Below are 24,828 nucleotides of genomic sequence, written 5' to 3'. Positions count from 1 at the left end.
GACTGACTAACGTTACCTCTGCTGGACCTACTCCGGATGCCTGGACTCACTACCCAATTCCAGCCCGAGTCAATCGAGCCAGATGCGGCGGCCGAGCGAGCAGGCGCTGCCGCATGCGAGCCGGAATCAGCTCGCGACGCCGCGAGTAAGTTATGCGCTGCGGCCTGGAGCTGGCGCGATTGAATATATAAAACCCTCATATTTGTTAACGTTATTACATCCATTTGTGTTGATATGACAGCAAACGCATGCTGAGAAGTTCGGGGGGCGTAGTTGATTTTACATAAAGCGTTTGATTGGAAGCTCGACTCCGCTCATTTTCGCGGCTCCTCCTCTGGCTCCATCAGAAAATCCTTCTGCGCATGTCAAGGCTCCAATTTCAGCAGTCTTTTGCGACAGTTTGTGCCCGTCAAGCAGGTGTTTTGCCCTCAAGGCGTTCAATGGGAAAAAAGGCTGTCGCGTCGTCCATATTTTTTACAGTCATTGTGCACGAGACACTGCCAAGCGCGGCTCGTAGTCTAAAGTGGCGCTGGAAACGTGTATTGCTGCTATAATGAGTGTCTGACTGGATGTAATTGTGCTTCTGTGCGTGTTATGAAAGTGAGTAGTTCCAGTTATAACAATTATTTGGAAGTTATAATCAAGTGCAATCTACAGTATATTGTGAGGAAAGGGCTCTTATGCGTCTATGACCGAGTGATACGCTCATAGCACTCTGAAGGCTCATTGGACCACTGTATTCATACACATACTTCAGACCAATCACAAGGCTGGGCCTAAACGTCACGTCTGTGTGCTACTGATAATTGTGCTTTATAAATCATCATCCTCTGAACCTGTGCACCGGAAACAATTGGACACTTCATTGTACATCTGCTAATATTCACAGTTGGCTCTTCTCTCTCATGTTCATACTTACTTGCCACAATAAATCAGTTTGATTTCATCCTTCCCTCTGTCGTGTTCTTACAGACACACCTAGTTCACTGCTGTACACAACGAGTTAGCCTCCACCACAGGTAGCCTTCGCTACAATAATGTTATGTAATATTGAACATTAAAAAAGATACAGTCAAAGAGCCCTAGTAAAGCAACTGCTGTTTTCATTAATGGTAGCATTAAACAAGATTATACCCAGTAAATCTTGCTAAGGGCTTTTGTAGACAACTGACAGAAATCGATGAATACTGTTTTGATTTTAATAGACAGAATGGTTTATTTCTGTTAAGGCTGTGACTGAAGTCAGCTGTAGTTTTGTGTTTCTCTTCAGTGATTCTGCTTGTTAACAGCAGGTGTAAATTATTAATACTTAATCAACACTTACTTAATCACTTAATTAATTCATTGCCTTCAACGCTGAATTCAAAAAAAAATTTCAAATGAGTAGAACTAACTTCCAGTAAATTCTGAGTTAATTGCATTCATTTCATTTGATAAATTTGACTGTTGTGTTATACAGTGTTGACAAAAACTTTTATTTTTTACTATATCAGGAGCATGTATTTAAAAAAAAAATAACTCAAAGCAAAACTTATTGAGTAAATGAGTTTACATACATTTATTATGTAACACTATATTTATATCAATGACATTGTTTGATGAGGATGATGAACATGATTGGAAAAAAAATAATGGAACTCCTACATTAATAACAGTCACAAAGCATTTCTTTAGCAAAACCCACATTTTACACATTAGCAGGAGCATGGTGTGAATTTGATAATGATTGTCGTTTTCTGCAATGAATAATGAAGATGATCTGGAAAATGGATTTAGTGATGCTCAAAGTGAGTGGAACCAAAGTTTTAAGGTTATAGAATATAATACAGTTGTTGAAGTATTGGTTATATGAACATCCATTATGGAAAACGTAAAAAAAAACTTTGTAAAGAATGGGTATTAAAACTGCTTTCCTGAGCTCTGCATTCACAGATTCTTTGTGGACCTGAAATAGACACTTCGATACCAGTTCCATGAATAAACTGCTGAAATAAGACAATACATGTAATTTGCAGTAGATGTTTCAGTGTCTTCATCTGCGTACAGGAGGAGAGTTTGATACCTAAAAAAAAGAAATTATGCAAATATGTTAAGAATAACATGAGAATAAGGATTTTCTTATTGTAGAGCTAAATGTAGGACAGAGTAAATAAGACTTATTTTATGACCACAAATACTCTATAACATTCTGATGACTACAGTAGATTAATTGTTATAAAACTGCTCACCTAAGGTTCAGGAGTCCGTGGCTGGTTTAAAACTCCATGTTTTAGATTTTCATATTCATTTTTATACGCAACATTCTCATATGTTTCAGCTTCATTGATCTTCTCTAGATTTATTCTATTTTCTCTGGCTTTCTGGGAATCAGTGATTTCTTCATAGTGCAAGTCCTACAAACAGTTAGTTTTGGTTAAATTACAATATCGGTTTGGATTTAAAAGAAAAATGCAAAACAAAACTAGCAGTCGTGTGGTGGTGTAATGTAATGAATCTGAAACTAACCAATGTGTGACAATATCTACAGTTTTGTTTTTGATTTAACAAATTTTTGAACAGTAATTTGAGAAAGAAATAGTCTGTTTGAGCTGACTGCAAAATACACTCATTTTTTTATGCTATAAAAGCCATAAACCCTTTAATTACCTTTATGACAAAAATACTAGTAAGAGACAGAGGAGAAATGACATCTCATGAACTAAAGAATCTCATGTAACTGAAAATTGCTTTTATTTAATTTTACATTTTAGTTGACATCATATTTACAATGCAGGTGTTAATTGATAAATAGTAGACTTTGCTGTGTTGAGAACCCCCCCTCCCTTCCCCCATAAAATTACAAAGTTACTCACAGGCTCCTGTCCTCTTTGTGCTGCTGTTTAAAGAAAGCAAAAAAAAAAAGTTTAATACTGACATAAATATGACTGAATCAAATTTACATATGTTCCCTGCAAAAAAAAAAAAAAAACTAAGAAGTCAAATGAGGAAAGAGGACTGATACTGTCAAGTTACCCTCTTTGTCTCTGTGCTGGCGCATTCTAGTTCCTTTCCGGAATTGAGTAGACCTAAGTTAATCACTTACTTCCCTTCGGCTTATTCTCTGCTTTATCAGGGATCGCCACAGCAGAATGAACCACCAATATCTCTGGCATGTTTTACACTGCAGATGCCTTTCTCACACTATGTCAAATTTAGTTTATTCAATTTACCTATACTGCATGGCTTTGGACTGTGGGGGAAACCGGAGCATCTGGAGGAAACTCATGCAGACATTTAAAAAATATATTTGCCGTGTGGCAGTGGTACACAAAGCAGTAGTGATCATTTTCAATGTGCAAGAATTGGAACAACAACAACTATAATGTCTCGGGGATTCCCCAGAGGGGAAGTGCTAAGAAAAGTTCACAAGCGGATCTAAAAGCAGAGTGGATCGCACCCCTGAGACTTTGACTTCAGTTTTGTTTAATAGTAATAATATGCTTATTTTATATAGCACCTTTAAAGCTTACTTTTTAGCACTTTACATACAAATCAGAACAACATTAAAGATACAACAATGATAAAAGATAACAACAGATAATAGAAAACAGATTAATACAATTTTTATGAACAACGATAAACATACCTCTACTTGCTTCTCCTTTCTGTTGAAGGCTTATGTTGGGGCTATAAAGACAAAGATATTTAGACATAACTACCACATTTCTATCTTGCAAAAAGCCAGCTTTTAACTACTGTTTTCATTAGTCTTTTTTTTAATAGACAGTAACAGAAACAAATGGTATGGTATCATAAAGTATATAAATTAGATTTTAATCATTCAAGATTTCAAAATATCTTTACAAATCTGTAATATGGATATTTAAATGTCAGCATACAAGTTAATGTGTTAAAACTTTGATGATTTTAACTTAATCACATTGTGTTGGTTTTTGTTAAATAGACAATAAGACCACAGATGCCTCCAACTGTCACTAAAACCCCAATGACAATCCCAGCTATTGCTCCTGCTGACAGTCCTCCTTCATCACCACCCTCTGTGACAAATATACAAGACAACAGATTATATGTATGCTATACAAAATGTAATGGATAGTAACCTTTAACTTAGTTTAAACATTAGTTTAGTTTAATTTTGTTAGCTTTAAATGCTTACCTTGAACAAATAAAGCATGTGTTTTAAATTCTCTTTTGTTTGTGAATCTATTAAAGGCTGTACAGATGTATTCTCCACTGTTGTTGAAGTCAGTCTTATCAATGGTGTATTTATCTGTGGTCACACCAGTGTCTGACCCATTAAACGTCCAGCTAAATGAAGCAGAAGGTTCAGAATTTGCAGAGCAAGACAAAAACACTTGAACCCCTGAATCCACCACATCTGGACCTGTAATAGAAACACCATCTGGTCCATCTAGAACACAGACAAAGGACTCATTGTTAAACGGACAAACTGAGAACTGAAGAATGTCTAGATTTCATCAGCTCTGATGTTAAAATGTTTCACACTCACAGTTGATGATCAGGGTGAGTTTTGCTGTCTCAGAGCTGACAGGGTTACTGTATGTACACTGATATTCTCCAGTGTCTGATCTCTCTACTGGACTAATGGACACTGATCTGTTATCAGATGAGAAGATGATTCTGCTGCTAGAAGACAGAGGACTGTTATCTTTCATCCACTGTACAGAGGTGATTGTACCATTTCCTTTAGAGGTGATGTTGGCAGATGATTCATGCTCGATTAAGGTTTCTTCTGGACCAATGAGCATGACGTGATATATTCTTTCTGTGTTGGCAAAAAATAAAGAACCAAGAAACAGTTTGAAATATTCGGTACATATGGAGCTTAAAATATGTAAAAAACAAACTGAATTTGAATCGTGTAATTTGAATTATTAACGACTGTAATTTAATATAACTAAATATTATATGCCATTAAAAATTTTTTTGAATTAGATTATTTTTTTTTTTACTTTAATATTGAATATCTAAAATTTAAGACCACTGAATTTTTAAAGGCTTTTTTAAGGCTGATTTTCATAGACATTTTTCAAACTTCAGATTGTTTGTGTTCTGAGAAATTCAGTTTGTAAAAATACAGTTTCAAGTTGTCAAGATGAACATCAAATTCAATATTCTAAAATTAGAAATTGAGATTGTGAAATTCAGATAGCACAAAAAAAATCAAGCATTTTGGCAAATTACAGATTGAGTTTGTGTTATGTGTGTGACTCAGGTTTACATCATTCTTTTGCAAATTGACTATTTTCAGTAGCTTATGTAATAAATATATATGCTTCAGTGAACCTAATTCAGAAATCTTCCTTAATTACATCTCTCAGGTTAATCAGACTTATTTTAAGATTTTAGTGTTTCGATGGATAATGAGCTGATTCTGACCTATACTTTAACCTCTGATGGGTTATTTCAACAGACACAGTGCTCTTATATCCTTTCAAAGGACTTTTCAAGCACTTGGTGGTAAATTACATATTTGCATCCAAACTCCCTCATTAAATTATATAAGATGCTATTTCTGTTATAATATTTTATAGTACATATCATAGTATAGAATTCTAAAGAAATTTTTAATTATGTTTGCCCAAAGCCCATTATCAACACTGAAATACCTCTTTTGAATATCATCTATTCACATCTTAGATGTCATGTTTAACTTAACATTTATATATATATTTGAATGATCTGATTCTTCCATATATGATATGATTCTTCCATCCATATTGTTGTGAATAGAGTACAGGGAAAGCTACTTGATGAGTTTTCAACATAATGTTTGTTTTATGTGAAACAGAAAGCAGCCTAAAACAGGTTAGTAGTAAGTGAAGCTGCTGAAGATGTTGTGTTTATTGATCCTCTGCTGAGATTTTGAAACATTTAATGTTTAAGTTGATTTTATCTAAATCCAAAAAGGACGTAATAAAAACTTTCATTCTGCACCCTCAGGGGACATCATTTTGACATCTAATAAAAAAAATAAAAATAAAAAAGTCTAAAACACGTCGTTTGAACACAACAATGTTTTGTGGGTATTTTCAGTTGCTGCATTAGAATGGATAATGATACATTACACACACACACACACACACACTAAAGGACAGTCCTTAAGAACAGTCTTAAGGACATTTTTAACAATCTGAAAATGTCGATATAGGATGCATTTTAGTAGTTTGAAACAATTTCTTTTTTGAGTTGGTTATGTTTGCTGTGCAAAACCTGGAAAATAAGCTAGTTCTTTATTGTGATATTTAAAGAATTCACTTCTAAGAGTGCACAGCTGTCTAGCAGTTGTGTGGGTTAATTAAATAGTACATTTACAGCATAATAAATTTCTTAATTTCACATATTATAGTAGGAAATCTCACATTCTTTATTATAATAAAAAATGTTATAACAATAAAGAATTATTATAATTATCTTTTAGACATGTTTTGTCATTTTTTTAACCCTTTTAGTAATACTCACCTAACACGTGTAGTGAAGTTTCTGCTGTAATTGTCACTCCAGGACTGGTTAATACACTCAGTTTGTATGTTCCAGAATCATACAGTTTCAGGTTCCAGAGCTCCAGCGCAAGAGTGTTTGGGTCGAACCTGACTCTTTCTTCATAGTCTGGGTTTACTACAACTGCACCAGAGGCTGCTGTAATTATAGTAGTATCTGCGTTGTAAAGCCATGAAGCTTGACGCCATGTTGATGGTGGGTTTTCTGGGGTGAAAGTCAAGCTTTGACCTTCTGCTAATGGAGGCAGATCAGGAATCTGGAGATCTTGACCAAAATATTGTCCTATGAGAAAATAAAAATAGTTCTAGGGTAGTCTCACCAAAACACACAATCATACAGAGGACTGTATAAACCATGAGAAACCATCTTGGTTGAGCTCAGTGTCAGTGGCTCAAATCGTTTAAATTATTAACATAAATTTTCAGTTAATAATAAACATGTTGTTTGGCATCACAGTGGCGCAGGGTAGCACAATTGCTTCACAGCAAGAAGGTCACTGGTTCGAGCCGCAGCTGAATCAGTTGGCATTTTTGTGTGGAGTTTGCTTGTTTTCCCTGTGTTCACTTGGGTTTCCTCCAGGTGCTCTGGTTTCTCCCACAGTCCAAAGACATGTGGTGTAGGGGAATTGGGTAGGCTAAATTTTCCGTAGTGTATGTGTGTGAATGAGTTTATATGGATGTTTGCCAGCGATGGGTTGCAGCTAGAAGGGCATTCGCTCCGTAAAACATTTGCTGGAAAAGTTGTTGGTTCATTCCGCTGTGGTGACCCCAGATTAATAAAAAAACTAAGGTGAAAATGAATGAATGAATGAGAAACAAATTTGTTACAGAAAGAAGAGCTCACTGGGTCACCTAGTGCTCCATCTAAGTCATGACTTGGAGAAAAAGAACATTTTAGGAAAGAACTCTTAATGTGAAAAACTTTATAAAGATCTAAAATTATATAAAGAGGAAATTTTTAATGGGCAGAAAAAAATTACATGATTATGGAACCATGGATGTCAATAAAGAGCATTTATGTTAAGATATTTTTATCTGTTTCTGACATTATTTGGTAACCCAGAAGGTGTCACCGTACCTTGCGTTCTTGCTATCTTCCCCTACTTTGTGTTATAGATTAACCTCTTTTACCTGCTTTTATTTGCAGTCACAGGAACACCAGTCATTTCAGCTAATTCTTTCCACCTGCCAAGGTTATAATAGTTTTGGATTTTTCATTAGTTTTAGTTTCTATTTTGTTTTGACTTTTTGTTTTCAAATTCAGTTAGTTTTTATTAGTTTTAGAGGCAGATTTCCTAGTTTTTATTATTTTCTATATTTTAAAATGTCAACATTGTAAATGTAAAACATTTTTAAAATGTTAGTTTTAGTTTAGTTTTTATTAGTTTCAGTATTTGTTTCAGTTTTTTTTTCTAAATATGGATATTTGTTAGGTACAAGATTCAAAATCAACAGGATAAATATTGTATAATTAAAAACACAGTTATACATTTTTTTAAACATGTATTCAGGAGAACACTATCATCTACCACAACCATCTACCCATCCTCAAATTCAAATACAGCAGCCCACAAGCAGCCCTAAGTACAATATGTGTGCAAGGCTGCTTGTGAGGTTAGACGTAGTGATGGGCAGGGCCGGATTAACCAATGGGCATTATGGGCACAGGCCCAGGTAAGTAGGAATCATTAATAAGTGTGTGTATTATGGATTCCAACAACTGAATTGGAGAGGTGTTATCAAAATCATATGCATTATAAGTTTGTAGAAGTTATACATTAAAAATACAGTTTTTTCAAGTTCAGTTCAGTCATACAGCTGGCTGTACTGTTTGTGTTTGGTTCACTGAATCACGCATGCACAGTATTATCGGTTCACCATGTCTCAATGTAACGTTACTGTTCTTATAACTGAATGAGAGTATATATTGGATCATTTAGAGTCAGAGAAGGGTTTTAGGCTTGTTATAAAGTAAGAAATGGGTGTATAAGTGCTTACTGGAGACGCAAATAGTTTCAAATGATTCAGTTAGATTTGGTGAAATTGTTTAACCGGTTCATTTAGAAGATCCGGTTAAAAAGATTTGTTCACGATACAGAAATAAAACCTATTAGTGGGCATAAATGTGTCAAAGTAATAGTTTTAAGTCTCTGTATTGAATGCTGTTACCGTGCTGCTTTCATGTCCACTCGTTTTTGTCGCGGGAGCAACAGAGAGGATGACTCGAGGAGAACCGGCTCGATCTGGCCAATGGCAGCTGGAGACTCTGAGGTTCGAAAGGGTCAAACACAAACACCTGCAGCGCAGATTATTTTCACTTCTAAAAGGCTTACAGTAAGATTATGTATTATATACATTTACAAATATAAAAACGAAGAAGATTTTTGCTATAATTCTAGCTAGTTTTAGTTAGTTTTGTATGTACACAATACAGTACTCTCATTTTTATTTTTATTTCAGTTAACAACAATTATTTTACATTTTAGTTTTCATTTTTTCGTTAACTATAATAACCTTGCCACCTAACTCTCATTCCCTTTTTTCACTATTTATAGCACGTCATTTCCCTTTATGTTTGTTAGTATGTTGTCGCTTGTGTGTCTGTGTGAAGCATTCTATTACTCACCTTGTATTTGTGTCCAGGACTGCCAGTGAGCGAGTGTCCCGTTTTTTTGAGTTTTCCTTTGATGCTTCCTAAGCGTTCATCCAACTGGGCTACCTTGGTTTTGTTGCTTTTCCCTGAGAACTGCTCCTTAAACAAAGACTTTGTTTTCTCTGAATTTAAGTTCACCTCTTCTTTGCCTGTGACAGGAACATACTGACCATTATGGACTCAGCAGAAGACGTTGATGTTCGCCGAGCGCTCGCCCAACAAGGCGCATTGCTGGGCCGACAACAGGAGGAAATCGCAGCCTCCCACCAAGCGTTTGCGGGGGTGTCTAAACAACTAGCTGTGCTCGCCGAGCGCCTCAATCAGCTGCAGCTTGCTCTCTCAAATCCTCCAGCGGCTCTCCCTATTCTTCTAGCGGCTCTCCCGGATCCTCCAGCTGCAGCTTTGTCGGAACAGGCGATAACCACTCCTTGACAGGCCAAACCTCGACTTAACCCACCTGCTGCTTACTCTGGTGAGCCCAACTCTTGTCGATCTTTTCTGTCCCAGTGTTCCCTCACCTTCTCGCTCCAGCCATCTTGCTTTCCCACAGAGACTTCCAGGGTAGCCTTCACTATAACTCTCCTGACTGGCCGGGGCAGAGAATGGGGGACGGCGAAGTGGGACAACAAGAATGAATGCTGCAAGTCATTTAAAGCCTTCTCTGACGAACTCAAGAAGGTCTTCGACAATTCCCCGCTGCAGACTGAGACTGCGAGAGCACTTCAACTAGCAGACCGATCAGTGGCGGATTACTCCATCGGTTTGGCGGACTACATTAAGCACAAGATTTTCTTGCTCGAGCTGCCATCCAGTCTCGATGGACTCATCGATCTCGCCAACAGTGTCGACAACCAGCTCGTGCTCAGGGCGCTTCATCGAAGAGGCGAAGTCAACGAGTTTTCATATAGGAACAACAGCGCACTGGATGTGCTCGTGTCACAACAGCCCGAATTTTAGGATGAGGAGCCAATGCAAGTCGGAAGAGCTTGTTTGTCGGCGACGGAGCGATGCTTCCGCATTTCTAACCGCCTCTGTCTTTACTGCAGGTGGGCGGGGTATCAGGTGACCTCGTGCCCTATCAGAGGGCAGAGTAAGGCATCTAAGGGCGTGAGTAACGGTAAGCACCACGAACACACATGCACTGCCGGGGGTCGGGCGTCGCTCCAAGCCTAGTTAAATGTTAAGGGTCTTGTTATGCAGGTGTCTGCCCTTATTGATTCCGGTGCTGAAGGGGACTTAATGGACTTAGACTTGGCTAAGCGACTGGGTATTTCTATGGTCGCTCTGGATGACCCCATTTCAGCCAAAACACTTTGCGGCTCTCACCTAGCTGTTAAAACCCACTGCACTGTTCCCCTCACACTTAAAGTTTCAGGCAATCACGTGGAGCAGTTACAGTTTCTTCTCATTCACTCTCCCACGGCTCCACTAGTGTTGGGTCACAACTGGCTAGTCAAGCATAACCCTCATATTGATTGGGCTCTTAGCTCTGTATCTTCTTGGAGTTCCTATTGTTTGTCTCACTGTTTTGGCTCTGCATGTTCTCCCTTTTCTTCTCGTTCTATGTTGCAGGAGGAGGTGAGCGTGACTGGCGTACCTGTCGTTTACCATGATTTAAGAGCGGTATTCAGTAAGTCCCAAGCTTCATCGCTGCCTCCTCACTGCCTGAACGACTGTGCTATTGACCTATTACCTGGCACTTCTCCACCTAGGGGGCGTCTATACTCTCTGACTAAACCCGAGAGGGAGGCCATGGAGAAGTAAATCAACGATTCTCTAGCAGCAGGTATTATTTGACTTTCTTCCTCTCCAGCTGGATTAGATCTCCGCAACGCCTATTACACCAGCGGTCTTCCAGGCACTCGTCAATGACGTGCTCAGGGACATGGTAAATCACTTTGTGTTCATCTATCTCAATGACATTCTAATTTTATCCCAGAATAAACAGGAGCATGTACAGCACGTCAGGTGGGTGCTTCAGCTGTTGGAGAATCGTCTATTCGCCAAGGTGGAGAAGTGTGAGTTCCATACACAGTCGGTTTCATTCCTGGGGTTTGTTCTGTCGCCCGAGGGATTGCAAAAGGATCCTGCTAAGGTAAAAGCTGTTGCAGATTGGCCCACCCCAGACAGTCGCAAGGCGGTCCCGCGGTTTCTGGGGTTTGCCAATTTTTACAGGCGATTCATGCGCAATTTTAGCCAAGTTGCTTTACCTCTGACTAATCTCACCTCCATCAACAAATGATTTGAGTGGTCCCCTCAGGCTCAAACTGCCTTTTCTGAATTAAAGAGGCGCTTCATTTCTGCACTAATTTTGGTCAATCCAGACCCATCCCGTCAGTTTGTGGTGGAGGTTGATGTGTCAGAGGTAGGTGTAGAGGCCATTATGTCCCAACAGTCATCATCGGACAACAAAATACACCCTTGAGCCTTCTTTTCTCACAGACTAACTCCTTCGGAGCGAAACTACGACATCGGGAACAGGGAGTTACTGGCTGTCAGGTTGGTGTTGGGTGCGTGGCGCCACTGGCTAGAAGGATCGGGGGTCCCTTTTTTGGTCTGGACCAACCATAAGAATTTAGAGTACATGAGTCGCTAAACGACTCAACTCTCGACAGGCTCGTTGGGCATTATTTTTTGGCCAGTTTGATTTTCACATTTCCTATTGCCCGGGGTCCAAGAACGGGAAAGCAGACACCCTGTCGCATTTAAGTGAGTTTGAACCCAAACCCACCTCTCCGGTTGCTGTTTTCCCACCCGAACGTGTGGTTGGAGGGGGAGAATGGAGTGTGTAGTCCACAAGGCACTTCGCACCACTGTTACGCCCACAAAGTGCCCTAGTAATTTGATTTATGTGCCTGAGTCGGTCCGAACCAAGGTTTTACAGTGGGGTCACTCATCTGAGCTAGCCTGCCACCCAGGCGCAGATCGCACCATTGGGTTAATTAAGCAACGGTTCTGGTGGCCCTCGATAGTACGGGACACTCGTGAGTTTGTGTTGGCTTGTCCGGTCTGTGCAGTAGCTAAAAGTTCTAATCGACCGCCAGCAGGGCTTCTCCGACCACTCCCTGTCCCTTTGCGACCCTGGTCACACATAGCGACGGACTTTGTCACTGGATTACCCCCATCCAGTGGCAACACTTTAGTCCTCACTGAGGTGGACAGATTCTCAAAGGCAGCACACTTTATTCCCCAACAGCCATTGTTTTGGACCATGTTTTCCGTATTCATGGCCTCCCGGTTGACGTGGTTTCAGACAGGGGTCCCCAATTTGTGTCCAGGTTTTGGGCAGGATTCTGCCGACAGCTGGGGGTGACTGCTAGCCTTTCTTCTGGGTACCACCCATAGACCAACGGCCAGGCCGAACGAACTAATCAGGACCTGGAGAGGGTCCTGCGTTGCGTTGCATCAGGGGAACCATCATCTTGGAGTTCCAGATTAACCATGGTCGAATATGCTTATAACTCCCTCCCGTCTCGTTTACGGGGTTGTCCCCCTTCCAGTGCTGCCTAGGCTACTAGCCGCCTCTATTCCCTTCCCAAGAACCTGACGCCATTGTTCTCTCTGCCTATTCGTTCATTAAGAGATGCCTCCAAACATGGAGGATTGCCAGAAAAGCCCTAATCCGTACTGGCGATAGGAACAAGGCATCTGCGGACCGCCACTGTTCTGTGCCCCCTCGTTATGTGTGTGGTCAGAAGGTTTGGTTGTCATCTAAGCACATTCCCCTTAGACTTCCCTCACGTAAATTGGGACCCAAATTCATCTAACATTTTCCTATTACCAAGGTCCTCAGTCCCGTGTCAGTTTGACTCAAATGAAGCCCTCAGTTTAGAAACATTCACCCGGTCTTTCATGTGTCTAAGATCAAACCTGTTATTCGCTCCCCCCTGCAGCCCTTAACCTCTATTCCCCCATCTCCCAGGCTGGTTGAGGGTGCGCTTACATACACACAGTGCGTCGTCTCCTGGATGTGAGGAGGAGAGGTAGATGTTATCAGTATCTGGTAGACTGGAAGGGTTATGGTCCGGAAGAAAGATGTCGGATCCCAGCCCGGGATATTCTGGACCGTTCTCCAATTGACCAGTTTCATCAGGTCCATGGTAAGTCTTCAGGGAACGCCAGGGGGTGTTCTTGAGGGGAGGGGTACTGTCACCGTACTTTGCGTTCTTGCTATCTTCCCCTACTTAGTGTTATAGATTACCTCTTTTACCTGCTTTTATTTGCAGTCACAGGAACACCAGTCATTTCAGCTAATTATTTCCACCTGCCTCTCATTCCCCTTTTTCTCTATTTATAGCACGTCATTTTCCTTTATGTTTGTTAGTATGTTGTCGCTTGTGTGTCTGTGTGAAGCATTCTATTACTTACCTTGTATTTGTTTCCAGGACTGCCAGTGAGCGAGCGTCCCGTTTTTGGAGTTTTTCTTTGATGCTTCCTCAGCGTTCATTCAACTGGGCTACCTTGGTTTTGTTGGTTTTCCCTGAGACCGGCTCCTTAAATAAAGACTTTGTTTTCTCTGCATTTGAGTTCACCTCTTCTTTGCCCGTGACAGAAGGAACAAAAACAATCAGATAACATAACTAACATTTAAATAACAGCCTTATAAATTTACTAAATTTGTTAATTTCTTTCCCAGAGTGACATTGTGTTCAGGCCAACAGGGTTTTTATTTTATTACCGACTGTCACAGTTTAATCTTGTATTTGTCCAAGCAGGAAAGAAGAATGAACACATTACCTGTTAATGTTTGTTAAAATTACCAATAGTGTTAATAGAAAATCTAATCAGGTCAAACAAAGCTCTATAAACCGCGTACAACTAACGCACTCTGTGCTGGATTTTAGACCTGATTTTAGGTGGTTGGTCACCAGCACGGTTTATTTCAGTTCCTCAAAATAGCTATGCGACAACAATGCACCTTAACGCTCCTCCTTTCTAGACCGATACACTCAAGGGTTCACAAAGTAGCCCAAATAGATGTGCTATTTAAACAATAAGAAGCTAAACGCGAAAATTAGGGTTGTGCTGCATGGTCTCAAAATAGCAAAAAAATCGCTCAAAACACGTCTTGCACTTTATTGCACCGAGTGTATGACAGGACTCATAAATTAAATACAATTAAATGCCAATTCAGTAAAAATGCAAATGAAGTAAACTATTATCACAAACTGCAGAAAATGTAGAAAATCTCAGTGTGGGCTGTATTGAGCAAAGGCTGTGTATACTTGCAGTGGTGTGAAAAAGTATTTTGTGCATGTTTGTCACACGTTTACTGTTTCAGATCATCAAAAATAACTTTTTTAGTCCAAGATACCACAAGTAAGCTAATTTTAAATAAAGGTTTTTATTATTGAAAGAAAACTGAATAGAAAACTAAATAGCCCTGTGTGAAAAAAATCAACACGATCTCACGCAATTGATAACTTTTTAATGTAGTGGCTATTTCATATGAACTCATGCAATATGATTCATTCAGTTTAGTATGATTTGCTCATCCACAATGACAGCTGCGTTCAGGGCGGGGTTGAGTGCCACGCCTCCTTTTTAAAATGGTACATTTTCTTATGACTGAACACTAAACTGACAAAACATAAAATAGGTATGTTTCCTTGTGAAATCAGGCTGGAAAAAATAGGTTACCCTAAACAGGATAACTGGTCATCCTTAGCAGCAATAACTGCAATCAAGCATTTTCAATAACTTGCAATGAGTCTGTTACTGTGCTGTGGAAGAATGTTGGCCCACTCATTTTTGCAGAATTGTACTTCAGCCACATTCAAGTATTTTTTAAACATGAATCACCTTTTTAAGGTGTTGCCACAGCATCTCAATTGGATTTGGTTCAGAAGTTTGAATAGGCCATTTTTTATTTTATTTTTTTTGGCCATTCAGAAGTGGACTTGCTGGTGTGCTTTGGATTATTGTCCTGCTGCAGAAGTTTACTTCAGCTTGAGGTCACTATACTGAACACTATGCTTTACTGTAGAGCTTTATGTGAGTGTGTGTCTGTCGACCTGCTCACTGGAACATCTTGAATTCTTTACACTTTACATGTCAATTTGCACATAACAGCTGCACATATAACGCTGTATATAGTAATATACCTGTACATACACTTGTCCATTTATATATTTGCATTCACTACTTCTATTTTTAAAATATATTTATTATCTGCTTTTTGTTCTGTTGCTGTAATTCTGTTGCACTGTAGAAACTCTTTCACGAAAACAAATTCCTTGTAAGTGTGAACATACCTGGCAATAAAGCTGTTTAGGATTCTGATTATAAATAATATTGTTTTGTTTGCGTCTAAACATTGCGACCATCCACACAAAATATTCTTATTATTTTGTTGCTGTCATGCCTTGGAAATTTTTTCAAAATATCATTTAATGTGCAGCTAACAAATTACTATGCGTCGCTGAGCAGCGCATCCGGTGTGCGACGCATTTGAGGCACCCACAAGAGGCCGCTGGCCTACCTGCTCTTCCACCATTCAACCACAGCACAATCTAAAATCTCCTTCTTCATCCACTTTAAGCTGCCTTTTACCTTACCCAACCTCTTCCTACGCATCCACCAAGTCTTAAACCCAAATCTCGAGCAAGATCACAGTCCACGAACTCCACTAGAATCTCTCAGACGCCATTAGCTATGCCTCAAGCTGTTACAATAAAGCTGAACCCTTACCCATGAAAGCTTTAGCGGTAGTTCTACCAGGAAGACTGAGATGTCACGTCATTCATAATAATTATCTCGTCAGCCTATAACAATCAAACAAGCCATGTATATAAGCTCATCTAAACAATCTGTTTCGCTGTATTCAGGTGACGTTGCGGAAGTTTCTGTCACGGTGCGGAAATTTGGACTGCCAACGTTGTTTATGTCTCACAAGTTTGTTAATTTTTCTGTCCGTGTTCACGTAACAGCTCAAAGTTGAAGGTTAACAGCTTCGTTAAATCACTTCATTTTCGCTATTAATTGATTTTGCCATTCGCTTTCATTACTCGCCGATCCGCCGATTGTACGTTTAAATGTCCTTGCATCAGGTTAACGTTACTAGCTTTTACCACTTCTAACGTTAGCTCCTAGAAAAAATGTACCTTACGTAAATTATGAATTTAACAATCCTGAAATCATACAGTTTTCATATACAAACTACTACGTTGACTTTTAAACAACCTAGAGCTGGAAACCAGAATGATCATGGGATTTCACCGAAAACAGCCCGGTTAAACACTTTCATCTTCTTTGGGATTTCACACCATCTTCATCAGCCATTCCATCTACGTGATCTTACTGTTTATTACCCCAAATACGTTATGTGTATACATGGTACGCTTGAGGTAAGTCTAACTCTTGTTTCATTAATGTTATATGAGGTCACAATCATTTCGTTCTAAATGTTTTCCTAGCTGGAGTCAGATGGAGCAATTTGTTTTCAAGTGTGGAGTCTCGTAAAGAAGCTCCGGATGGAAAGTGTTGTTTTGTGTTTACCTCATGATTAAAGTTGTTGCTCGTCTGCCAGTTCCTGCTTATAAATGAGTGAGTTTGAGCCAGTTGTACATTTTTAGGAAACGTTAAAAATAATAATAAATAAATAAATTTAAAAAATAAAAAACTTGACAGAGGAACATTAACACCTGGAAGTACAATTCACTCGATAAAGCTCATAAAGCGAGAATTCACTCGATAAAGCTCATAAAGCGAGCAGGACATTCACTTTCGTTTATTTGCTATAAATGCTCATGTTGTTAAGTATATGCTTGAGTTTCTAGAGTACAGTTCCGACTGTATTAAATGAGAACTTGTATTATGAACAATACATATAAATATAAATCTATTAATACTTTTTCTTGTGCTATGAAGTAAAATATAATTGTGTACGGAAAGCATCGTAGGGCGAGGCAGTGGTGCGGTAGGTAGTGCTGTCACCTCACAGCAAGAAAGTCGCTGGTTCAAACCTCGGCTCAGTTGGCGTTTCTGTGTGGAGTTTGCATGTTCTCCCTGCTTTTTGTGTGGGTTTCCTCCGGGTGCTCAGGTTTCCCCCATAGTCCAAAAACATGTAGTACAGGTGAATTGGGTAGGCTAAATTGTCCGTAGTGTGTGTGAATGTGTGTGTGTATGTTTCCCAGAGATGGGTTGCGGCTGGAAGGGCATCCGCTGAGTAAAAAAAACTTGCTGGATAAGTTGGCGGTTCATTCCGCTGTGGCGACCCCGAATTAATAAAGGGACTAAGCCGACAAGAAAATGAATGAATGAATGGAAAGCATCGTCAATGCACCCTGACATACCATTGTATTGGGTTGAACCAAATTGATGGCATAATCGTAACTGAACCATAAGACCAGTGCAAGTTCACCCCTTGAGCAAATATGCTGTTTCGATGAACCAAGCTGTTACAGGTACATAGTCACCCTAACATGTGAGTCCAATACATACATTTTAAGTTTCAAAAGTTTCCTTTCAGTTCAACTAATAATCATCCTGTGTTGTCTTTGCAGCTACTGGTGGTGGTCCAGTTGGATTTTATGGCACTTCGCATTACATGACATCTCGGCTTACCAGTTTCTATGGTTCATCGGGTTCTTCCATATAGCTAGGTCTATTGTGGCCTCTTTAATCATGACATATTGTTGCCTTTCATCTGCACTTAATGTGACCCTTTAAAGTAGCACTTTTTCATGGACATAACTGTTCGATATTGCAATTTTGGTATCATAACAATTTAACATTACCTTACCTTACCTTACATAAACATAATTCGATTCATTTATGTATCATCTTATATAATGTGATTAAGTGCTTTATAACTGTAATTGATCTTGATCTGTGTATGCATGCACCTAAGCTCTCTAATCCTCTTTTAACAAGAATGAAGGTAGGCTACAGGTGCCATACTTGCTATATACTTTTAAGAGCAGGGGCGCCCCCAAGGGATGGCCACTCTTATACATTTGCAAGTGGTGTTTTGTATCTGTGAAACGTATTTTATAAAAATTTATTTTTATTTTGTGCACGTGAAATTTTTTTATAAATATTTTACGCACGTTAATTTGGTTTTATGCATGTGAATTTGCCTACACATGTGTACATCATGTATTTTGCGTGAATTATTATTGAGTCTATTCTGATTCCATAGGAAAGGCCTATTCCAATCATTCGGCTTGTCAGGACTTGCCTTTCTCCCGGAAGGCGCTGGCATAGGGTCAATTGAGTATTATAGACCCTGTGTTTATATGTGTATATCAACACTGTATCCTTGATGTACATCCAGTGGATTTTCGTGGCTCTGTACATCCTCTTGTAGGACTCTAAGGTGGGTGAGGAGCAGAGATGATAAACAAATATCTAATCAATATGGCAAAAAATCTAAACACTATAAAATGAATATTGGAAGAAGACTTGGAGAATGATCTAAGAACTGATTTTATTTTCTCATCCAAAAATGAAAACTGGCAACGATTTATTTTACTGGAATCACTGACTGATGACATGCCCCTGACCAAACTGTCCCCTTTTGCAATCCACAAAGGAAACACAGGAATTGCAGGAACAGTAAAAGACATTAAAAAGCTACGATCTGGACAAATTTTGGTGGAATGTGCTAGGAAAGCTAACTCGGAAAATTTACTACAAGCAACAACTTTGGCTGGAATTACTATGAAAGCATTCCCACATTCTACCTTGAACAACAGCAAAGGTGTAATCCGCACCAGAGAACTACAAGATATGGACGAATCTGAAATCGCTTCAGAATAAAAACCAATAGGTGTATTCGACGTAAAAAGAATAATCATCAAAAAGGATGGACAGATGATTAAAACAGGAACATATATTCTGACCTTCAACAGACCACAACCACCAGAGAAAATCAAACCTGGAAAGTTAAGTGTTGCTGTAGATATATTCATACCAAATCCACTGAGATGTTTTAAATGCCAGAAATTTGGTCATAGATCTGCAGGATGCAAAAATAAGACAACATGTCAAAATTGTGGTGAGGATGATCATGAAATGAACTGCACAAAACCTCATAAATGTAAAAACTGCCTTGGAGATCATGCAGCCTCATCAAAGAATTGTCCCATTTGGTATAAAGAGAAATAAATCAAGAAAATAAAACACACAAGAAAGATGAGCTATCCTGAAGCTCGTAAAATAGTTGAAGCTCTCCCTGCCTTCAGTCTGAAAAGCCCTATTCTGTTGTAGTCACACCAAAAACTCAATCAATAAGTTGTCAGACAGACAAGACCTATATTGGTTATTGAAGGACAAACCTCAAACCATAAGCAACACCAAAAATTCAATTTCCAGAAAAACAAAAAATTAACTCATTCAAACTGGACCTTTACTGCACTCTTTACCAGACACCATTTCCATTTTTTTCATACTTACCATTACATCATTCATTACCCACCTTCACTGAAATGCATTTCCACCCTCTGCAAAGGTTATCTGTCTAATTAATCCTTTTATTGTCTCTAACGTTCACTCTCCTGCTGAGTAATTTTAACAAAAAAATGTAAAAATTCATTACAATATTTTTTTTTTACAAAAATCCAGCTGTGATGATGTGTTAAAGCTTAGGTTATGCACATTCTTTAATGCATTTAGTTATTATTTAAGGCCATTAGGTGATTTCAGTATTCATCCTTCATTTTCTCATCAGTGTGACATGCAGTCCTTCTGTCGATGTGTGTAATGATTTTGCATCCCCTTGGAGAATTTTAATGCTTCCTCACTCTACATGTTTGCTGCATTTTTAAAGCTTTCACGTCTTAAGGTCGGCCTGTCTGATGCAATGTTTCATGAGCCAATGGACAAGAAAACTTAAATAGTGACTTCAGGTGGAAGGAAAACTGTGAAGTTAAAGTACACATGCAGCACTAAAAATGTACTTCGAGTAAAAGAAACATTTTTAAAACTGTTTAAGGTACAATTCCTGAGAAACACTTCTCAATTACAGTAATTTGAGTATCTGTAATTAATTAATACACACTACACTACACACTAATTACACTACTGTAAAGTTATTTGAACCAATGATTCTACAAGTGAAAATAATATTTGTATACAATACGAATGCCCAATCCAGTATTTTGCAATTTGGATACCCTGTTTGACTTTGAATTTTGTTTTCAGAGTTTAATAAAAATTCCATCAAGTTTTAAAATTAAGGATGATGTTTTTTCAAGTTTGGGTCTGTAATGTTTTAGTCAAAAAAGTCTCTTACACACCATGGATGCACAGTTTATTTGACTGAAATATACAGTAAAACAGGAATTTAGTGAAATAGAATTAAATAGAATTTTAAACATTCAACTATAAAAAAATTAATCATCTACTACTTGAATAGTACAAAATAGACAAATTCAATACATAACATTATTAAATTCATAAAAAGACTCACCAAAACACGACAACGTCCAGAGAGTCCAGTATAAACCATGAGAAACCATCATGATCAAGTGATCATGATCTCATCTCTGAAGTCTCATATCTGAAGCTCAACTCATCCCAACTCTTAGTTTAGTTAATGATTAACAGCTGATACAGAATGAGGACAGAAAGATTACTGCACCATCTAGTGCTGATATTAACACAAGATAACACCATGCAAGCACTATCTACTGTCATGTAAAAACTAGAATGCACAAAATTATTTATTTACCCTTGCTTCATTAAGAAAGGTACTGCATTCTCTATTTTAATGTAAACAGCACTGTAAACCACAACTGTAAATGTGACTCAGGGTCATTGATACAGTATAGGGATTGTGAAGGCTGCTTTAAAAATTGTATGTTCAAACTGAAATATTTTTACTATTATATGTAACTGCTTCATGATCTCCATAATCACTCTGCATACCCTCCTGTGCATCTGTGGATTATTATCTTTTCTTCTTTTCAATGTACCTTGCATTTTACTTATGAAGCATAGAAAACAGAGAACCACTTTAAAAAATATCTAAATAAAATCTGAGAAAAGTGAGTTTTTGCAATGTCACACTAAAGCATGTTCTCTTTGTCTAGAGCAAACTAAAATAAAGCAAATATCACTGGAGTTTAGATGTTGATTCATTATTGTGGTGATGTTATTCAGTTGATTTATATTATATGTTGATGTAAGTTTATTATTTTTTTATATAAAAAGTATATGCAAAGTTTCTTTACTATTTTCTGGAAATACACAAATTTTTGTCATTATTCCTTTAAAAAAATATATATTTTTTTGTGTGTATGTGGGATTGTACATGTGTAATGAGTCGTGTGGCAATGGAGATTAGGATCAAATACAGCTTTATTTTGGAATGGTCGTACAGGCAAGGTCAAGGATTCCAGACACAGTTCAGGAGGAAGGTGGAGTGGAGGCGGAACAGAGGGAGGAATGCAGGGCCAGGTCCATGCAGCAGACGTGACACGTTAGCATGGTGGTGTGAAAGGCCTGGAGTGCATAGCTGCAGAGGGCCTGAAGGGCGGAGCTGCGGAGGGCCTAGAGCTTTGAGCTGCGGAAGGACTGGTGTGTTGAGCTGAAGTAGCTCTGGTTCAGCAAGCATCAACTTGTCAGACAACTCCAGTGGGCCAGGAGGCTCGGGGTCAGGAGGCACTGTCAGATCAGACAACTCCAGTGGGTCAGGAGGCACTGGCAATTCAGATAACCCTATAGTGGGTCATGAGGCTTAAGATCAGGAGGCACTGGCAATTCAGAAACCCTAGTGGGTGATGAGGCTCAGGATCAGGAGGCACTTGCAGTTCAGACAACCCCCAGTGGGTCAGAAGCCTAAAGCTTGATTTATACTTCTGCGTCAGGTGACAGGTGTAACCCACGGCGCAGGCAACGCGCGTGGCTGTGCATTTATACTTCTGCGCGCTGTCTCTGTCGGTCTGCATTAACACTTCCGAAACGCTAGTTGGCAGTGATGTGTAAATGTTCCTCTGTGTCAAGTTTCTTCGCTACTTTTTTGCATTTCCTGAACACTTCCGGGATGTACAAGTGGCTCAAACTCGCTCATTTTGAGGCAGGAACCGGCGGACGTGCAAAAACTTTAACTATGAGGTAAACACAAAACAAAACTTTCCATCCGGAGCTCCTTCACGGGACTCCACACTTGTAAACAATCGCTCGCGCGGCTTCGCGCCATTCGCGCGCCTCTCGGTCCCGCCCAGACTCGTCAGCACTACCAAGCCGACCAATCACAGAGCTTACGCTACGCGTCGTTGCGACGTGTAGTTAAATTTTTTGAGAGGTGCACGTCAGCGACGGCGATGGCCACGGCGAAGGGCTATGCGTCAGCGCCGTAGCATACGCCGGTGTTTGACGCAGAAGTATAAATCAGGCTTAAGGATCAGGAGGCAATGGGAAGTCAAACGGTCATGGTGGCAATAGGAAGTCACACGGCACTGAGAAGTCATGTGGCTCTGGTGGCACTGGGAAGTCACACAGCTCTGGTAGCCTTTCGTGGGACTCTGGTAATGGCTCTGGCAATTTGTGGGACTCAGGCGATGTCTCTGGCCATTCGTGGGTCAGGTTTTGGCCCCCGAATGCAGCTTTATTTTTGGATGGTCATACATGATGAATCGGTAGTCCAGTTCGGAGGCAGATGTGTAGTTCGGATGACAGTGAATTTTCTTCAGCTAGCAAGAGCTAGATTTCACTATAGGTTAATTAAATTTTTTACTCTATTTTTATATACACATTTTTATTTTTAAGAGGGTTTGTAGCTTTAATGTATCTGTTTTTTACTCTAAGGTTTTGTGCAACTGCATTTTCTTGCCAGTGTGCCATTGACATTTGCTAAAGTACAAGATTCTGGGTTCTTGTGACTCTGATTTTGGTAACCAAAACTTAACTGCAATTTTTGTTATTTTTATTTTTTTTTCTTGAGACAATTTGTATTCTGTTATCTTTGTCTTGGTAAACTGCAGTCAGTTTAGTTTGTGTTTTCTTTAATTACCAATCAGTCACAATAATGAAAACCTTGATTTCAAAACTGCATGATGTGTTTACTTGTGTTATTTTTGACTGCTTCTCTAGTCTGTAGCCCTCCTAAGGTATTCCAGGTTGGAACCCCAGTGCTGCAAATCTAGGATCTCTCTCACAGAGTAAAGAGAGGGTAGGTCCAGCAGTTATGTAGAAGGGGGATTGTCCCAGCTCTCGAAGTGTCTGTTGCTGAGGGGGGGGCGGTTTGAGGTGTGAATAGTGAGATTAATTTGGTACTTGGGTGGAAGGTGTAATTGAAACCTCATAGATCTGTTTCTGCACCATTACCAGACCTATATAGCACAGACTCCACTTCTTTCAGGGCATATAAAGATGTAGATATTTTGTAGACTACAACACCTTGACGCCAAGTTCAAAGGTGGGCATCTCAGATCTTGGGGATCTGTGAATCTCTTTAATCTTGGATGGCTTGTTGCCGATGGACATAAGCCTCGTTATAGGGCCCATAGAGGGTCTATAACAGGGATGGGCAAACTTGATTCTCGAGGGCTGGCGTCCCTGCAGAGTTTTGTTCCAACACTAGTCAAACACACCTGAACAAGCTAATCAGTGTCTTCAAGATCACTAGAAACCTATAAGCAGGTGTGTTTGATTAGAGCTGGAGCTAAACTGTGTAGGACACCGGCCCTCCAGGGCCGAGTTTGCCCATCACTGGTCTATAATATCCCATTTGAGGGTCCCATTAGAGCAGGGGTGCTCAATCTTGTTCCTGGAGACCTACCTTTCTGCAGATTTCAGTTGCTACCCATATCAAACACACCTGAACCAATTAATCAAGACCTGAACACCACTTGATAATTACAGGCAGGTGTGTTTGATATGGGTAGCAACTGAAATCTGCAGGAAGGTAGATCTCCAGGAACAGGATTGAGCACCCCTGCGTTGAAGGCTCCATAATTTCTGAATACAAGGTGAAAGAGGTGATCAGCCATTTCCGAAGTCCTAGGTAAACCAGTTAATGGGATGAGTTTGGAGGCATTGGAAAAGTAATTTACTGCAACTAGTAAAAACTTTAGGCAGGTCCGTAACAAATTCAATACCAATATGGGATCAGGGCCCCTGTGTGATGGGAAGTGGCATGAGTATTTCTGCAGGCAAATGTTAGTTGTTTTGGACATAGCACAGAGTGAGAAGCTCTGGATGTTCCTGTTGACAGCCTTGGTCATACTAAGCAACAAGTAGCTGAACTGGTGGAGTCAGAGAGTCTGTCTGCTACACTGTAACAAATTGCTGTTAAAAAACGATCAGATTCTACAGTAAAATACAGTTGTTTTTTTTTTCACTAAAACAGTAATATTCTGTAATAAACTGTGCATTCTGGGTAATATATATTTTTTTAAAGAAAGTAATCAGTAGTAAACAGGGCCGGAGTGGGACTGCTTTTCAGCCCTGGAGTTTCAAACCTCAGACCGGCCCACCTCAGTTCACGTCTGACTATATTAAAATAAGGACATTTCCAATTCATTGTTTCTAATTACAATATCCCGTCTTTTTTAAAGAAAACAGCTGCTTTAGAACTTCAAATGTTCAACAACTCTAACAGTATTATATGTCTTAACAATAAAAATGAAAAAAAAAAAAAACATACTCAGGCAAGAATCAAACCCCAATCAGCGGCATCGTAATCTAACGTGCTAACCACTGGACCAC

General features: G+C 39.3%; 1 protein-coding gene across 7 annotated transcripts; it reads right to left on the bottom strand.

The window, feature by feature from the left end:
* Positions 1-476: 476 nt before the first annotated feature.
* Positions 477-23,888, bottom strand: LOC141374997 (cell adhesion molecule CEACAM1-like). Of its 7 annotated transcripts, none has more exons than XM_073925903.1 (11): positions 20,588-20,780; positions 13,543-13,708; positions 8,691-8,787; positions 6,484-6,804; positions 4,511-4,786; positions 4,157-4,411; positions 3,920-4,037; positions 3,626-3,666; positions 2,853-2,875; positions 2,229-2,393; positions 477-2,062 (listed from the first exon to the last, which is right to left on the bottom strand). In XM_073925903.1, exons 5-10 carry the CDS (start codon positions 4,767-4,769, stop codon positions 2,229-2,231), a joined length of 861 nt encoding a protein of 286 aa, XP_073782004.1. In that variant the 5' UTR covers positions 4,770-4,786; positions 6,484-6,804; positions 8,691-8,787; positions 13,543-13,708; positions 20,588-20,780; the 3' UTR covers positions 477-2,062. The 7 variants fall into 7 exon arrangements, with proteins under 7 accessions (XP_073782004.1, XP_073782003.1, XP_073782005.1 ...); XM_073925902.1 differs by having other exon boundaries at positions 8,691-8,817; positions 20,588-20,665; XM_073925904.1 differs by lacking the exon at positions 20,588-20,780 and adding an exon at positions 19,595-20,016.
* Positions 23,889-24,828: the final 940 nt, after the last annotated feature.

This window comes from Danio rerio, chromosome 16, assembly GCF_049306965.1.
Source record: "Danio rerio strain Tuebingen ecotype United States chromosome 16, GRCz12tu, whole genome shotgun sequence".
NCBI lineage: Eukaryota > Metazoa > Chordata > Actinopteri > Cypriniformes > Danionidae > Danio > Danio rerio.
The sequence above is the reverse complement of the archived record's forward strand: the minus strand, read 5'-3'. Positions and strand labels throughout refer to the sequence as shown.